Here is a 16,331-nt window from a genome sequence, read left to right on the forward strand (position 1 = left end):
TCAAACAGAACAAGTGAAAAAGAGCTCAAACGTTACAGTTTATGTGGGCAGTATTCAATTTAATCACCTAATTTGCACGTGATGAGTGAGAGTATGAGTAGTACTGTGTGGCAGCATCTATATGGATCTTTAAACGTCTTATATCTACCATTTAATGTCAGCACAGCTTACATCATATTAACGTGAACACACAACTAAAAGATGGTGTCTGACCTCAGAGTCTTCAGGCCACAGTGTGGACTCTGCAGAAAGCTGCACAGCTCCTTCACTCCTGAGTCCTGCATCATGTTCCAGCTCAGGTCCAGTTCTGTCAAATGGGAGGGGTTGGACTTCAGAGCAGAGACCAGAGAAGCACAGCTGATCTCTGACAACCCGCAGCCTTCCAATCTAAATGAAGAATATATTGTTATAAATTGGCTTTATTCTTAGACTTTATGTATTCATATTCTGTAGTTCACTAAATAATCTATGTTCCTAGTTTGTACGTGTACACTCTGCTCATACAAATGCAATGTATGTCCAAGACTTTAAGATGACGTAGCGGGATAAAATAACTGGGTCAGATAAAGCGTCTCTATTAGGTCAGATAGGTCTGGTACAGTAGATGCACGCCTGAAACAACACTCACACATCGCTTATCACATCCAAAGAACATGACGAAGATGGTGGATGGCCTGCTCAAATAACTAGTAAATGTTCAATGATACGTTGTCAAGTGTAAGTACAACCTCTGAGATAAAGGTGGACATAAATATGAAATGTTTCCGGATATCGGGACTTGGTCGGATGGATTTCATGCGAGAACTCTGTCTCTCCAAGTCCAGCGCTGATACTTGACCTGTGACCTCCAATAAATACTTTGTTTAAATTAAGACTTCTCCAGCTTGTTCTTGGGCTTCCAATAAAAGAATCGGGCTAACAATATCATGTTGATCAATTCTAATCAAATCTGTCTTCCATGTGTACTTTAAAATGTAGAAGAGGTTTCAAAAAGTCAGCGATTCTCACAGTGAAACAAACACTATGAGCAGAAAACAACTCCTCCTTTAAAATAGAATAATAGAATTTATTAAAGTTGGCACAATGATTAAATCAATGGCGCTTCTATCAATAAACACTATTGTGGACTAAGCTAGTCCTATGTACAAAATAAATAACTGAGAAAGCCAGCAGGTGAAACGCCATCTACTGGTGAAAGAAAGTAACGCAGCTGAACAGGTCAGGGCATGTTCAGCCACACAGACAGTGCGTTCACACCAGACTCACACCGCATTACTTGCGCGAGTGTTGCCGCGGGTGTAAATTGAATTCACTCGCCTCTTTCGCGTGAGTAAAAAACGAGTGAATAGCTCAAGGGGCTATCCATGGCTGATATAAGTACCATCGCGTCCTTGTATCTGCTGTGGCAGTCCGAGATTCGTCTGAAACGCACACGCCGTCGTGTCTGGGTCAGTGACATCATCCGGTGGTGCATTCAGCTCGGATAATTTCACCGCCTTCTCCAGGAGTTGCGTCTGGGTGGCGGCCGCTTCCAGCGGTGTTTCGGGCTCGCCGGGACCCAGTTTGGTGGCCTGCTCGGGAGGATCGGTGCCGTGGTCTCTCGGCGGGACGTCGGCTGCAGGCTGGGCCGCGGCTCCGTTTCAGCTGCGGGGCGCCTGTGGCTGGTGTCCTGCCGAGAGATCGCGGCGCCGGTCCTCCCGAGCGGGTCGTTGGGCTGGGTCCTGGTGGGCCTGGGGTGCTGCTGGAGGCGGCCGTCATCCAGACGGAACTCATGGAGGACCGGCGCCGCGATCTCTCGGCCCAGCTGCGGAGCGCCTGCAGCCCGCGTCCCGCCGAGAGATCGCGGCGCCGGTCCTCCCGAGCGGGTTGTCGGGCTGGGTCCTGGTGGGCCTGGGGTGCCGCTGGAGGGGGCCGTCATCCAGACGGAACTCCTGGAGAAGGCAGTGATTTCATTTTTTTATTTTATTTAGTCAGGGACCATGTGCAAAGTACATTAATTACAAAGTAAAGAGATGACCTGCACCAGATTGTAGTTTAGAAGCTAATTTCCATCTGCAGTCCCATCTGCATGTCACAGACACGATTCCATTTCAGGTGCGGAGCGCCTGTCCATCTGTCTCCACGTCACTGTCGTCCAGAATCTCAACGCTGATTGGCTGTCTGACGCAATATTCGCCAAAGTTGGATTTTTTTTAACTCACGTGGATCGCATATTTTCACTTGCGCGGCGGCAATCGCCTCACTGCGCCGCCGGCCCGAATCCGCATATATTTGCGTCTTTGCATTGACTTTGTATGTATATCTATCTATATATATATATATATATATATAGAGATATATATATATATATATAGTTAGCTGCAGCTCTCTGCCAGTCTAAAGCACTGGCACTGATCTGTTATAGGTCTGTTAGCGCATTAGGTCCAACCCCCTATGGGCGGTGTTGAAGGGTGGGAACTAGCGCTTGTAGTTTCAACAGAAATCCACCCCTCTTACTCTTCCGCCTACAATGACGCAAAATGACGATTTTTGCGTCATTGTAGGAGGAAGTGTAAAGAGGTGAATACGGATTTCTCCCGTCTCAGGGGGAAATGAGAGAGTGTTGCATGACCATTCAAAAGAATGACTGGGTTTGTAACAATGCAAAGCCTAATGCAAATGGGTGGAGTGTCCCTTTAACAGATTTATCAGGGCTGCTCTGGACATTCGAAAGTTCTCGCGCCATTCTTCGGCGACAACTTGGTCCACGAAATTGTCCCACCATGCGCTGCTTCTTCCCGGTCTAACCCAAAAGCGGCGCTCCATGTACGGCTTGCGTTGCTGCAGTGGCTGGGTTCTCATTATAAAAGCCGAGTAGCTAGAGCTCAGCACTGCGGATCCTCGTTTTTCACCGTTTACAACTGCTAAAATCAGCATCGTATGCGAATGCTTACGTGGGCTCCGGCGTCTTTGAATCCTTCCACCTATAAAGTCGTATTCCAGTATTTTAATGTAAATGGACAGTGCTTTCGCGACAGAAACAATATGGAAACAGATTAGTATAAATGGCACCTAAGAGCAGCAGACCAGCAAGTGAGCAGACTGTGAGAAGCTGCATGGACTTTCTCTGGTTTTCTTATCCCTTGTGAGCGTTCTTGAGGACATGTAAGTGCTTTCTACTTCTTAGTCATGGATATGTTGATAATTTATTCCAGTTTGTGTTACGTGGCAGTATTTTGTGTGGTTACTTTGATATGTGAGGCTCCAATGCTGTTCAGCATGCTTTGCATCTGCTAACTTTATGTTGGAATTTTTAGTTTCCTCCGCCAATTATATTGCATTTCTGTTGTTGTGTTATGCTTAAGAAACAGTTTGTACATAAGTGAGGGATATTACTTTAAATCATATGGCAGTTTATTTATGTTTATTTTGATTTAACTGTTGAATGATAATCTGAGCAGATTTTCTGATACATTTTATGGCTTTTCTATATATTTTCAGACCGCACACATTCATATGTTGTTCAATGATGTTAAAGTTCAACAACATTCATTAAAGGAGAACTGCGGTATTTTCAACATTAAGCCTCTTTTCTGAGTCGTCTGCAATGTTTTAGAACCCCCCTCACCGCTTTTTTGATGTTTACTGCTGTCTCCGGTATTTGCCTAATTTTGATTCTTCTCAACCTGCTTCAGAATGGCAAGTCATGCGCATGTCTAGAAAGGTCCGTAAAAGCACAATAAACGTCCGTTTTCAAAATCATCAACTCACCGGAGTGGTTACTGGTGTGCACTGGTAATCCATATCAAATTTTGTGGCAAAAAGTTGCTTCTGTCGTGTTTTATTTGACATTTTGTACTGGATGTTCGTTGATATTACTTCGCCACCGCTAAGAAAATAGTTCGAGCATGAACTAGCTGCCAAATAAAACACGACAGAAGCAACTTTTCGCAACGAAATTTGATATGAATTACCAGTGCACACCAGAAAAAAACAAACAAAAACCTCAACAAAAGGAAAGCCCATAAAAGTAGAAGAGTCCAAAGAGTCCAGATGTATTGTCCATTGTTCCTCAAGAAAGAAAGATTAAGAAAGAAAAATAATTGGGGGGGGGGGGGCTGCCATATTATACAAGACATTATACAAGACATTCTGAGTGCATTGTAAGCTGTTCCACATACGCAATGAATGAGTGCCATATAGCCTGAAATTTGTCTGTTGACCCGTTTAATTAATATCTAATTTTTTCAACCTTCAGGAAAAACATGACATCACAAATCCATCTACCAAAAGATGGAGGCTTGTCACTTTTCCAATTCAAAAGAATGAGGCGTCGTGCTAGAAGTGAAGAGTAGGCAATGCAATTTAACTCAGGCTTTTGTATGGGAAGAATTTCTGCGGGTACACCAAAAAGTCCAATAAAAGGGCAAGGATCAATATTCACACCTGTAATTCTTTAATATGCTTCAAATATAGAGGCCCAGAAAGAAGTTAGACTGGAGCAGGACCAAAATGTATGGAATAGAGTAGCTGGTGCCTGTTTGCATTTGTCACAGATAGGACTTACCTCTGGATAGATTTTGGATAACTTAACCTTAGACATGTGAAGCCTATGCACAATCTTAAATTGAATTAAGCTATGTCTAGCACAAATAGACGTGGAGTGAATTCTTTGAAGTATATCAGACCATTGTTCATCTGTAATATTAACACCCATATCCTTCTCCCAGTTTTCCTTTATTATCATCAATAAACAGGTCTCCAAATCAAATATCCTTGCATACAACCTTGTCATGGCCCCTCTAATTCCAGGCTGTACCTCTAAGATTGCATCCAAAGATGTTGTCTGTGGTATTGAGGGGAATTCAGTAAAGTGACTCTTTACAAAATGTCTGACCTGCAGATATCTGAAAAAATTATTTGATGACAAATCAAATTTTTTCCTAACTTGATCAAAAGACATAAATATGCCATCCTTATATAATGTTTTAATATTCAATACCCCACTTTGAAACCATTGACAGAATGTATGGTCCAAAAGTGAAGCTGGGAATAGGTGGTTGCCCGTAACTGGAGCATGCACTGACATGGATACTAGACCATAATGTTTACGGAACTGAGACCAAATCTTCAAGGAATGAAGCACAACTGGGTTCTGACAAGCCCGAGGTGAATGCAAGGGAATCGATGAACATAAAAGAGCAGACAGTGAAACTGGGCTGCAAGAGTTAGATTCCATATGTAGCCAGCCTGGAGCGTTATTTTGGGATGGGTCCCAAAACCAATGCAAAAGACTTCTGATATTGGCTGCCCAATAGGACATTTGGAAATTTGGTAGTGCCATCCCGCCAGTCATTTTGGGGCGTTGTAAAAACAACTTTCTAATCCTTGGCCTTTTGTTATTCCAAATAAAAGAAGAAACAACACTATCAATTTTAGCAAAAAATGTTTTTGTGAGAAAACATGGGATACATTGAAATAGAAATAAAAATTTGGGGAGGATGTTCATCTTAATTATCAGTGTTTCCCGCAGTGCATTATAGTCAAGGTGGCCGCCTTAGCAAACTCGCACTGCCGCCTTCCCAACGTTTCCCAAAAAAAAAAAAAAAAAATGTTTTTTTTTTTTTTTTTTTAAACTGAAGTAATAATGCTTTGTCAGGCTCAGACATTAAAGCTGGCGTCAGCAGGTTTTCAAAATTGCGAGTCTAAAGTCGGAAAATTCGAACTGACACAACTTTCAGGTCCCTCCCCCAACCTCTAACAAGCTCCGAATCGCCCCCCAAACCCCTCCCCCTCTGTGGACGAGGTTGTGCACGTGAGTTCACACCAGTGTGAGCGCACACAAGCTGGGGCGGACTCACGCTCAGCAGCGTGTGCACAAGCTGTGATTGACAGGTAGGATTCCTCCACCCTAACTTGATTGGTTAAAAACAGCCGGGAGCGCTCGGTTTTTGTAAGCATGATTACAGGCTTCAGAGGGAGCTACAGATTTCGTTATTTTTCCTAAACAGACTATTTAATATTCTACTTCCAGAATCCCATGACAGTTCAAGCTAATATGACTAAAAAAAACGTAGCTTTAAAGGATAAGACCGGTTTTTTGACATTGGGCCCTTGATTTCACATTATAACATGATGTTCTACTCACCCCTGCGTGTTGTTGAACATTTGGAGCTGTTCCGAAGATATTCGAGAGGCGTCTGGCTGCTCTCTTGAGATATTCAGCCATGAAACGGTTTCCTATGGGCAAGCTTATACAGGCACAAACTATGCTGTTTATAATTTATTAATTACTGTACACTAGCACTGATAACGTGGAGGTGCGTCGCTTACTTAAAAAAATCCGGGTTACTAATTTTGAATTTTAGCCGAATGAATAAATAGGCAGCAGGTCTGTGGGCTGTCTGTGGCAGTAGCACGACGAGGACGTCAGTAACACCCACTTTACGACAAAAAAATCAAAATTACAGTAACCCGGATTTTTTTAAGTAAGCGACGTACCACCACGTTATCAGTGCTAATGTACAGTAATTAATAAATTATAAACAGCATAGTTTGTGCCTGTATAAGCTTGCCCATAGGAAACCGTTTCATGGCCGAATATCTCAAGAGAGCAGCCAGACGCCTCTCGAATATCTTCGGAACAGCTCCAAATTACCAACAACAAGCAGGGGTGAGTAGAACATCATGTTATAATGTGAAATCAAGGGCCCAATGTAAAAAAAACGGTCTTATCCTTTAAAAGATAGCATTGATAACATTGAATTGCGACACCTACTGGTTGTTAATGTTAATAGTTAATAATGTAAATAAAAAAGTGTTACAGCTCTTAAACAGCTTTGTTATTGCTCTAACAGCCCCCGTCCCATCCTCCCTCCTCCTCCTCCCTCCTCCCTCCTCCTCCTTCCTCCTCCTTCCTCCTCCTCCTCCCTCCTCCTCCTCCCTCCTCCTCCTCCTCCCCCCGACGACTCACCACCTTGACTAAGCAATTTCCTGCGGGAAACACTGATTATACTGATGCGCCCAGCTAGGATAAAGGCAATGTAGACCAGCGGTTGAGATCCTGTTGAGTACGCTCCAAAAGTGGGTTGAAATTGGCCTTAATAAGCTGAGAGTGAGACTTAGCAACATACACACCCAGGTATTTTAAACCTTCGTAGGAGACTTTAAAAGGTAATGAATGAAATGAGAGTTTTCTAGCAGCTGTGTTAATAGGGAGGAGCTCACTTTTGTCAAGATTTAGCTTATAACCAGAGAAGCTACCAAAAACACTTAAAGTGTTAAGGATATGTGGAATGGAGGTTGCAGGATCGGATATAAAAAGAAGGACATCATCAGCATACAGGGAGATTTTGTGTTCCCTGTGTGCCCTTGAAATTCCCTTAATATTTGTTTGCCGTCTAATAGTAGCTGCAAGAGGTTCCATGACCAGTGCAAAAAGTAATGGGGACAGGGGGCACCCCTGTCTAGTCCCACGCTGTAGGGGAAAGTAAGTGGAGTAAGTGTCATTAGTCCTAATTGAAGCCATAGGTGAGGTGTACAGCAATTTCACCCAAGAAATAAAAGTGGACCCAAAACCAAACTGTTGAAGAATATAAAACAAATATTCCCAATTCACACGATCAAAAGCAGAAGCCGCGTCCAGAGACAAAAGTGCCTCAGGCACCTGAGTTGACGACGGTGTGTGAAGAATATTAAATACACGCCTAATGTTGAAAGAAAATTGTCTATTTTTGATGAAACCAGTTTGGTCGCAAGACACAAGTGAGGGCAGGACAGTTTCAAGATGGAGAGCCAACACCTTCGCTAGAATTTTGACATCAACATTGAGAAGGCTTATGGGACGATACGAAGAACATTTAAGAGGATCCTTGCCCTTTTTCAGTAGCAAAGATATTGACGCTTGGCGTAAAGTTGGAGGAAGGCTCTGGGAATAAGAGCTGTCATCAAATACTTCCATTAGCAAGGGGCTAAGCTTTGCTGAAAACTTTTTATAAAATTCTGTAGGAAAGCCATCTGGACCTGGGCATTTTCCACTCTGCATGCATCTGATGGCATCGTTAATTTCGTCAAGAGAAAAAGGGGCATCTAGTGACTCTTTAATGGTCAAGTCTACAGTAGGTAGGTCTAACTCTGCAAAAAATGACTTCATCACATTCAGATCAGACTACTCTTCAGATGAATATAATTTTCTATAAAATTCACTGAACTCTCTATTGACATCTGAAGGATCTGACACAAGCCCTGTTTCAGATTCAATTTGATCAATTACATGGTTTGTAGATATCTGTCTTAGACTGTAGGCAAGGGCTCTACCAGGTTTCTCTCCATGTTCATATGACCTATGCCTATTTCTCAATAGGGCTCGCTCTGCCTGACCAGTTGAGAGCATGTCAAATTCAGCCTGATATATTGTTCGCTGTTTGAACAGCTCTGGGGTTGGGGCAGTAGCATATAATTTGTCCACACCTGAGATAAGCGCTGAGAGTTCAGTCTGTCTGGCCAATCGCACTTTTTGTGCTGAAGCGTTGTAAGACATAATTTGTCCCCTCAGGTAAGCTTTCAGGGCCTCCCAAAGCAAGGAGGGGGAAGTTGTTTCATTTACATTGGTTTCCAAGAAGATGTCTATATGAATATTAATGAAGGTAACAAATGATTCATCTGACAAAAGTAGTGGGTCAAGTCTCCATCTAAATCGACTAGGCCTTTGGTTGGGGATGATCAAAGATAGTGTTACAGGGGCGTGATCAGAAATTACAATGCTATTATAATCACATTTTTGAATCAGTGAAAGTAAAGACTTATGTATGACAAAATAATCTATGCGGGAATAGGTATGATGAACAGGAGAAAAAAAAGAATATTCCTTCCTTGTAGGATAAAGGAATCTCCAGGGGTCAGACATGCCATAAGATTGTAGAAATTTCTCCAAACATTCAGCTGTCTTAGACTTATTAATTGAGCGGGTTGATGATCTATCTAATACAGGATTAATTACACAATTACAATCACCAGCTAAAATAAGTCGATGAGTATCCAGGTAAGGTAAGCGTGACAGAAAGTTGTTCATAAATTTAAAATCATCCCAGTTGGGAGCGTAAAAACAAGCCAATATGACAGGCCGATTGTAGAGTTTACCCACAACAATAACAAAACGTCCCTGTGGGTCTGAGATGGTTTCAGAAGCTGCAAAAAAAACTGATTTGTTAATCAAAATTCCAGCCCCCCTGGCTTTGCTCGTAAAACATGAGTGACATACCTGTCCGACCCAGCCTCTCTTCAGACAAATATGTTCTGAACTGCGCATATGTGTCTCAGTTAAAAATGCTATATCAGTTTTCAGACTTTTAAGATGGGCTAGGACCTTAGTGCGTTTAATAGGGTGATTAAGTCCCTTCACATTCCAATTAGTAAAGTTAACAGATTGGCCTCTTCCCCCAGATGGTGTATGTGGATTATCTATATTCAATACTATAGGTTATATGACATGAACATATTGATCTTACAAATGGCATTTTGATTTTGGCTCTGGCAAATGGACACAATTGGGCACAGAGAAGAAAAAAAACAAAAAAGAAAAGAAAAGAAAGCAAATATACACAATACTTAAAAGGAATATATAGAAACACACAACATTTACCCTCCACCCACCAGCACTATCCCAAACACAGTGCTTAAACCCTTGGGCAGCAAGGCCCACACATCTCACATCTCTAGCTTGGGTCTCTAACATAACCAAACTAAACCCAAAGCACAGCGGGCAAAACAGAAACGAAAGTGCATAAATGGCAAATGCTGCTACCATTCTTAAATATACCACAGTAAAAGGTGAAGCATATAAACTGAGAGAAAAAAAAAAAAAGTATGCTACGTCATAAAAGAAAAAATGTATCTGTTATAGTGGTGTTCGACAAATATTAGGGCTTCAGGTAGCTTACAAGGAAAGAAATGACGGCCTCTGAGGGCTCAAGCATAAACCACAAAAAACAAGTCACAATATATTTTTCATTTTTTTGCATGAATGTGTGGTCAATATATTCAAGAACTAAGAAAGAGGAAAAGAACAGTCAATTAAATGCAGACTTGTAGTAGGCTAACCTACGGTACCTCGACATGCGGCAAAATGTTCTCCTTAATGTAGGAGACGGCTTGTACAGGAGCGGTGAAGGTTTCTTCCACCTGTTTAAACGTGATCCGGAAAGTGGCCGAGTAACGAAACCCAAACCTGACATCCTTCACATTCTTAAGAAGCTGACTAGCATCCGTAAAAGCTGCTCGCTTCTTGGATACCTCTGGGGGGAAATCCGGAAAGTACACACGTTTCTCCTCGTAGCACAGCTGTTTCTTCTGCGCTGAAAGGCGGAGGATGTGATCCTTGACGTCTCCATGATGCACACGGATTATGAAGGGTCTTGGCTTTTCTCCGGGAGGCGGCCTAACCGCTAGTGAACGGTGGCCACGGTCGAGGCGTGGAGTTTCATCCAGACCCAGTATCTCCTTCAACACTGTCGCACAGAATAGCCGCGCGTTGTTTCCTTCTTTGCCTTCCTTTATTCCCACCAACCGAATATTCTGTCGTCGGCTACGGCCTTCCAAATCCAGACATTTTTCGGATAGCCGGCACACCTCAGCCTGCAGCTTTTCCACTGTAGATTCCACACTCATGACAGTAGAGCTCCACTCCGTGGTAGCTTGCTCGAGGTCGTCAACGCGCTTGGAGGTCTGAGTGTTAGCAGACTGCAATGAGCTGACATTCGTGTGCAACTCATGGCAAACTGAGGCTATCTCTTGACGAAGGGCAGTAGTTTGAGTGTCAATTTTAGTGCCCAACGATTCAATTGCTGCCATTATTTTCTCAACGAAATCCGGGGAAGGTTGTGCCTCAGCGCTAGCTTTTTTGCTAGTTGTAGCAGGTTTCTGTCGGCTAGCCATTTTAAAACCAAAGTTGAGGAAAAGAGGAAAATAGTCCTTGCTGCAATTTTAGTCCTTCAAAAGTTCCTCAAAGCACTCAGACGCTCGATTTCACTATCAATGACCACTTAGCACATTGATTAATACAATTAAATAAGATATACCCGCTGAGCTCGAGAACCACGCAGCCTCACATGTCGAGCGCGAACCGGAACCCTCTATTTTCATCATTTTAACATAACAGTAAATCATTTAAACTAAAAGAGCTGCAGTGAACTGACCTCAGAGTCTTCAGTCTGCAGTTTGGACTTTCCAGTCCAGCAGACAGATGTTTCACTGCTGGATCCGTCAGCTCGTTGTTACTCAGGTCCAGTTCTTTCAGATGGGAGGGGTTGGACTTCAGAGCAGAGGCCACAACTTCACAGTGAGTCTCTGAGAGTTCACAACCAGCAAGTCTGTGATGAGAGAAAATATAATAAAATCTGCACAGTAAAAACTAACTGAACTCATATTCTAACTGAACACAGTGATGTGAATATAATATCCTCTGATGAACATTGTTCTTCACATCTGTGATTAATCTGATCTCATCTTCCTGCATTTGACGTGACACAATAGCTGGGTTTCAGTTACGTCATCACGGGAGCGCGCAAATTTAAGTTGGTGGGCTGGACGCTTGACTACAGCATAGCAACAACATGGAGAATATGGAGATGAGTGAATATTGTAGTGGTTTGGAGCCGGCACATAGGGAAAGGTATTTGGCGTCCGTAGGGAAATACATTGGGCGTGACCCACACTTAATGAAAATGTCTGAATTTTCGCAAGACCGGAACGATTTGCCGAAAATAGAGGCTGTGGACATAACGAGCTACCTGGTTCTTCTAAGTTTGTTTTCTGTGTTGTTTATGGTGCATTATCCCAATGGAAAATGCAGTGTGTAGTGCAGGGCTGGGCATTAAAGCAGAACTTAACATGCTGAATGCCGAGCTGTGAATGTTGGCACTCAAATAACAAACAAAAATGTTTATGTTTTGATAAAATGCCGAGATCCAAATATCCAAATATGACGTCGGAGCCCAGTCCACTGACTCAGCAGTCAACAACGCGCTGGGACAGCCTTCAAAACAAAGCCCAAACGTAGCCCGTATTACATTACTGTTGATTGGCATTTAACAACATAATACTTTACTGCACTACTACTAAACAGTTAGATTTCGCACATACCTTTGATAAAGTGGTCACCGCAGACACGAGCATTTGCAGATTCAGCTCCTCCAGTCTGTAAACGTAGGTTAGCTATCCACTTTTGGCGGCGATGTTCTGTGAGTTTTTTCCATTTCTCACCTCTATGGGCGATTACTTTAGGTACTCGATAGTAACCCTTTCCCTTCTCTGGTTAGACCGATTGCAACATCCAAAAACGGCACAAAACTGAGGCATTTTGGGCAAAAAAGTGGCAGACAAAACTAGTGATGCTCCGATCGATCGGCTGCCGATCATGATCGGCCGATAATGCCCAAAAATAGCCTGATCGGCGATCGGAAATATATGCCGATCAAAAAACCGATCACGTGACGTAAATTACTAGCTTCTTTTTTTTTTTTTGACGTAAATTACTAGCCACCACTTTCTAATGTGGTACGTGACGTGTGTACAGAACCGAACAGGCAAAACCTCTACAGTGCATCTCGACAACATGACCTCTCCTGTCTGGAATTTCTTCAAAGTGTGTCAGAAAGATGTGAAACTTACTGCGGTCACGCCATCTGCGCTTCGGAGAGGCACGGTCGCGCTAGCTACACTTGAAAATCGAGTGCCCGTTTACATTGTGTTGTACGGTAAAGCGTGTGAGCGGATTTATGGTGCATTCAAGTGCACCCCGTAAACTCAGAAATCTATATCGAAGTTGATTTTTCATTTGTTGGAATACATACACCTGTCGTTACTTGGTTGTTTTTTTACTACATTCTTTTTAATGATTAAAACAAAATGATAGAACAAAATTATTGAAGCATATTCAGAATCAAACTCATTTCTGCATAGTCAGATTTGAAAACTTCATTTAGAACCAAATCAAAATGTTCTCTGCTGACTCCACCAGATTCCTGTTCTACATGTCCCCAGCTACCTCTGTGGTGATTTTCAAGTCATTTCACTGCATCATTGTTTAATAATCTGATGCTGAAATCATACCCAATGGATGATGTATATGGGCAGATTAAAATATTAATAGAAAATAAAAATAAAAAATTGTTTTCTGTAAACTCCACCAGATTCATGTTCTACATGTCCCCAGCTACCTCTGGCAGTGTAATTTCTATAAATGGTGCACTCTCTGCTAGATGAAAGGCATGGAAATGTCAGATTTCTTCCGTGATCGGCAATCGGGCAGATCATGATTTTGGTGATCGGTGATCGGTCCAAAAAATGCTGATCGGAGCATCACTAGACAAAACACAGGGTTTTCAATGGGCTCCAGCTCCAGTTGCCCACCACTTAGGTTTGCGCGCTTACAAAATATGGAAGCGACGTCAAGTGAAACCCAGCTATTGTTCTCTTCAGTCTCGTAGACCGGAGCACTTTTAATGGATTTTTCTGAATTATTTGATCTAATCTGCTGATAAAGATAGAAACATGGTGACCGGTATGGCAACCAAGCAAGAAGCAGCAGAAATCATCTCACTCCCCCCGACCACACTCACTGTGAAAGTTGACCTAAAACTATTAGATTATTAGGATATTAACACCTGTTAGAATGAAAAGGGGAATTGAAAGAAAAACAAGAGGAAGAACTCGGCTCGACTCAGGAATAAATTACTGGATAAAACAAGTTCATTCAGCAGGAAAATACTAAAATGTGTGGTTAGCTCGTTTTTGAGGTTCGGTTGATGTCTGAGGTGATAATGCATCAGTCTGAGGTGATAATACATCGGTATGAGGTGATCAGGGTTCTAGCTAGCGCAAACTTGCGTCGCGGCCTGCTACGCTATAATTTTGGACCGCTGCGCTTATTTTTGGACCGCTACGCTTATTTTCAATACAGCGTAGCGGCATTTTGTCTGTATTTATTTGTAATATAAAGCCAGATCAATGCCATTTTCACCTTTCTGACAAACTTGACACATTTTTCGCGATGGCAGCCAAGAAAGGTTGCGCTGCCTGTCAGTACAACCGCAGACAAAACTGTAGCTCCAGGCAGAGGCACTCCGCGTCCGCGGCTCCTAGAATCTCTGGTAAGAGTGCTCTGTAGCCATGGTTACTCACACACGCAGAAGCGCACACGTAAGGGGATTCGGCAGAAATCATGTTAGAATAGCTGTAGCCTATTTTACCCGTCCCTATTTGAAGTAAGCAAAAACAGTCAAGGTTGCTGTGCTTTTTCAAAGCTTCTAACGTGCAGTTGACTTGGCGCTCGAGAAAAGAACAGAAAGCAGTCCTCTCCACGAGGCGCGATTGACTGAAGGCGCTAGCATGGTTGCCGCGTCTGTCACGGTGGTGGCAGACCGTGGCGTCAAAATGACGTTTCAGGCATGGCGCTTGCCTTGAAAAGACGGCGCAGCGCGTTGTCGTGCACCAGTCGATTTTTGTAACTTGGCTGCGCCGAGAACGACGAATCGAATGGACCGATGTGAGACTGGCTCAGTCAGGAGGTGCGTTTGTACAGGCACCTGTACGAAACTGCAGTGAAACAGCACAGGGAGCACGTAAACTCCCAAAACTGGTGCACAAAGATTGGCAGAACTTTGGGGAAAGAGGGAGAGTTCTGTAAGAATGTGTGGAGGAAGCTACGGGACAGATACGTGAAGGCAAAGAAGAGGGCAGACACTCTGTTGATGCCGGGGGCTTCAAACCTTCACCTCTATTAACTGAATTAATTAACCAAAAGCAAAGATGGGAACATCTCCCATTAAGACTTTATTGTTTTTAAAGAACAATTTCCCCCTTTGGGTACCCCTAGAATGGCCAAATTTTACCTTAAAGTGATACTCCGGAGTAAATTCAACCTGGGGTCATTTGAACCGTGATATCCAGCCAAGTAGCCCACCCGCAGTTTTTTCGATTTTGGCTGAACATCAGCTGAGTTACTGAGTTATCCCGAATAGCTTCGTACAAGGGTTAATGGATCCAGGTCCGTATCTCCAAAATTACCACACTAAAATCACATGCCATGACACCAAACTTCTACAGTAGTACAAATATGGTCTGTACTCACAAAGCGATGCATTTGGAAGTTTGAAAATAGTCCAGGAGTTTATTATTATCAACACAAGCCTGACAGCTTCTCTGCAGCTAAAGCTACGTCGACGTCACTCCAAGGCGCCGGGAGCTTCAAAGTAAGATGAGGGTTGATCTACTACTGTAGACAACAAAGCAAGGCTGCTCAATTTCTCCATTGATAAAATAATTTCACAACTCTACAACATAAAAATTCATAAAAAAAACATGTAGAATATAGCATATACTTTGTTGTCTACAGTAGTAGATCAACCCTCATCTTACTTTGAAGCTCCCAGCGCCTTGGAGTGACGTCGACGTAGCTTTAGCTGCAGAGAAGCTATCAGGCTTGTGTTGATAATAATAAACTCCTGGACTATTTTCAAACTTCCAAATGCATCGCTTTGTGAGTACAGACCATATTTGTACTACTGTAGAAGTTTGGTGTCATGGCATGTGATTTTAGTGTGGTAATTTTGGAGATACGGACCTGGATCCATTAACCCTTGTACGAAGCTATTCGGGATAACTCAGTAACTCAGCTGATGTTCAGCCAATATCGAAAAAACTGCGGGTGGGCTACTTGGCTGGATATCACCGTTCAAATGACCCCAGGTTTAATTTACTCCGGAGTATCACTTTAAATTTCCAAAATCTCCGCAGGTCACCCGCCCTTCCATACCATCCCCCCCGGGCTTGGTCGCTTCGCTCTCTCGCCTACACCACTACGCTATAATTTCATCCTAGCTAGAACCCTGGTGATGATACATCAGTCTGAGGTGATAATACATCAGTCTGAGGCAATGTTCCCTCTAATTTTTCATGTTTCTGGGCATACACACAAGCTCCTTGAGCACACTGAGGACCACTGTGAGCAACATGAGATGTGCACGCTGTGGCCACACACCAGTATCACACCTGTTCAAAACCTTGGATCATAGCAAGTTACATGGCTTATTAAAAGAATCAAATCACAGCAGCAATTTTCATTAGTTTACTTTTAATATAAGTGATTTGGCCCACTTAAAATGAAAAAGACAAAAATCTTGTTGTTCATTAGATGTGTAGTATGTTATCTGTTATATGTGAGAGTCATGCTTGCAGCCTGCATGTTTTGCAGAGTAGACCTTTCTCACTCGAAAAAGAAAAAATCTCACCCAGTTTCACCGCTTTTTCTTCTGTTTGCAAATAGTCAGACAGCCATTCCATCCTAAAAGAACCGC

The 16,331-nt window shown here is 42.8% G+C and overlaps 1 protein-coding gene across 3 annotated transcripts in view; it reads right to left on the reverse strand.

Moving 5' to 3' along the window:
* Positions 1–16,331, reverse strand: part of LOC142385542 (NACHT, LRR and PYD domains-containing protein 12-like) — an 80,124-nt gene that overhangs the window by 24,521 nt on the left and 39,272 nt on the right. For all 3 annotated transcript variants that reach the window (XM_075472164.1, XM_075472163.1, XM_075472165.1), the window contains exons 8-9: positions 11,172–11,345; positions 214–387 (exon numbers count right to left, since the gene is read on the reverse strand). In XM_075472164.1, coding sequence (XP_075328279.1) covers positions 214–387; positions 11,172–11,345 — 348 coding nt within the window. The remainder of the gene's footprint in view (positions 1–213; positions 388–11,171; positions 11,346–16,331) is intronic.

Source organism: Odontesthes bonariensis, chromosome 8 (genome assembly GCF_027942865.1).
Source record: "Odontesthes bonariensis isolate fOdoBon6 chromosome 8, fOdoBon6.hap1, whole genome shotgun sequence".
NCBI classification, from domain to species: Eukaryota; Metazoa; Chordata; class Actinopteri; order Atheriniformes; family Atherinopsidae; genus Odontesthes; species Odontesthes bonariensis.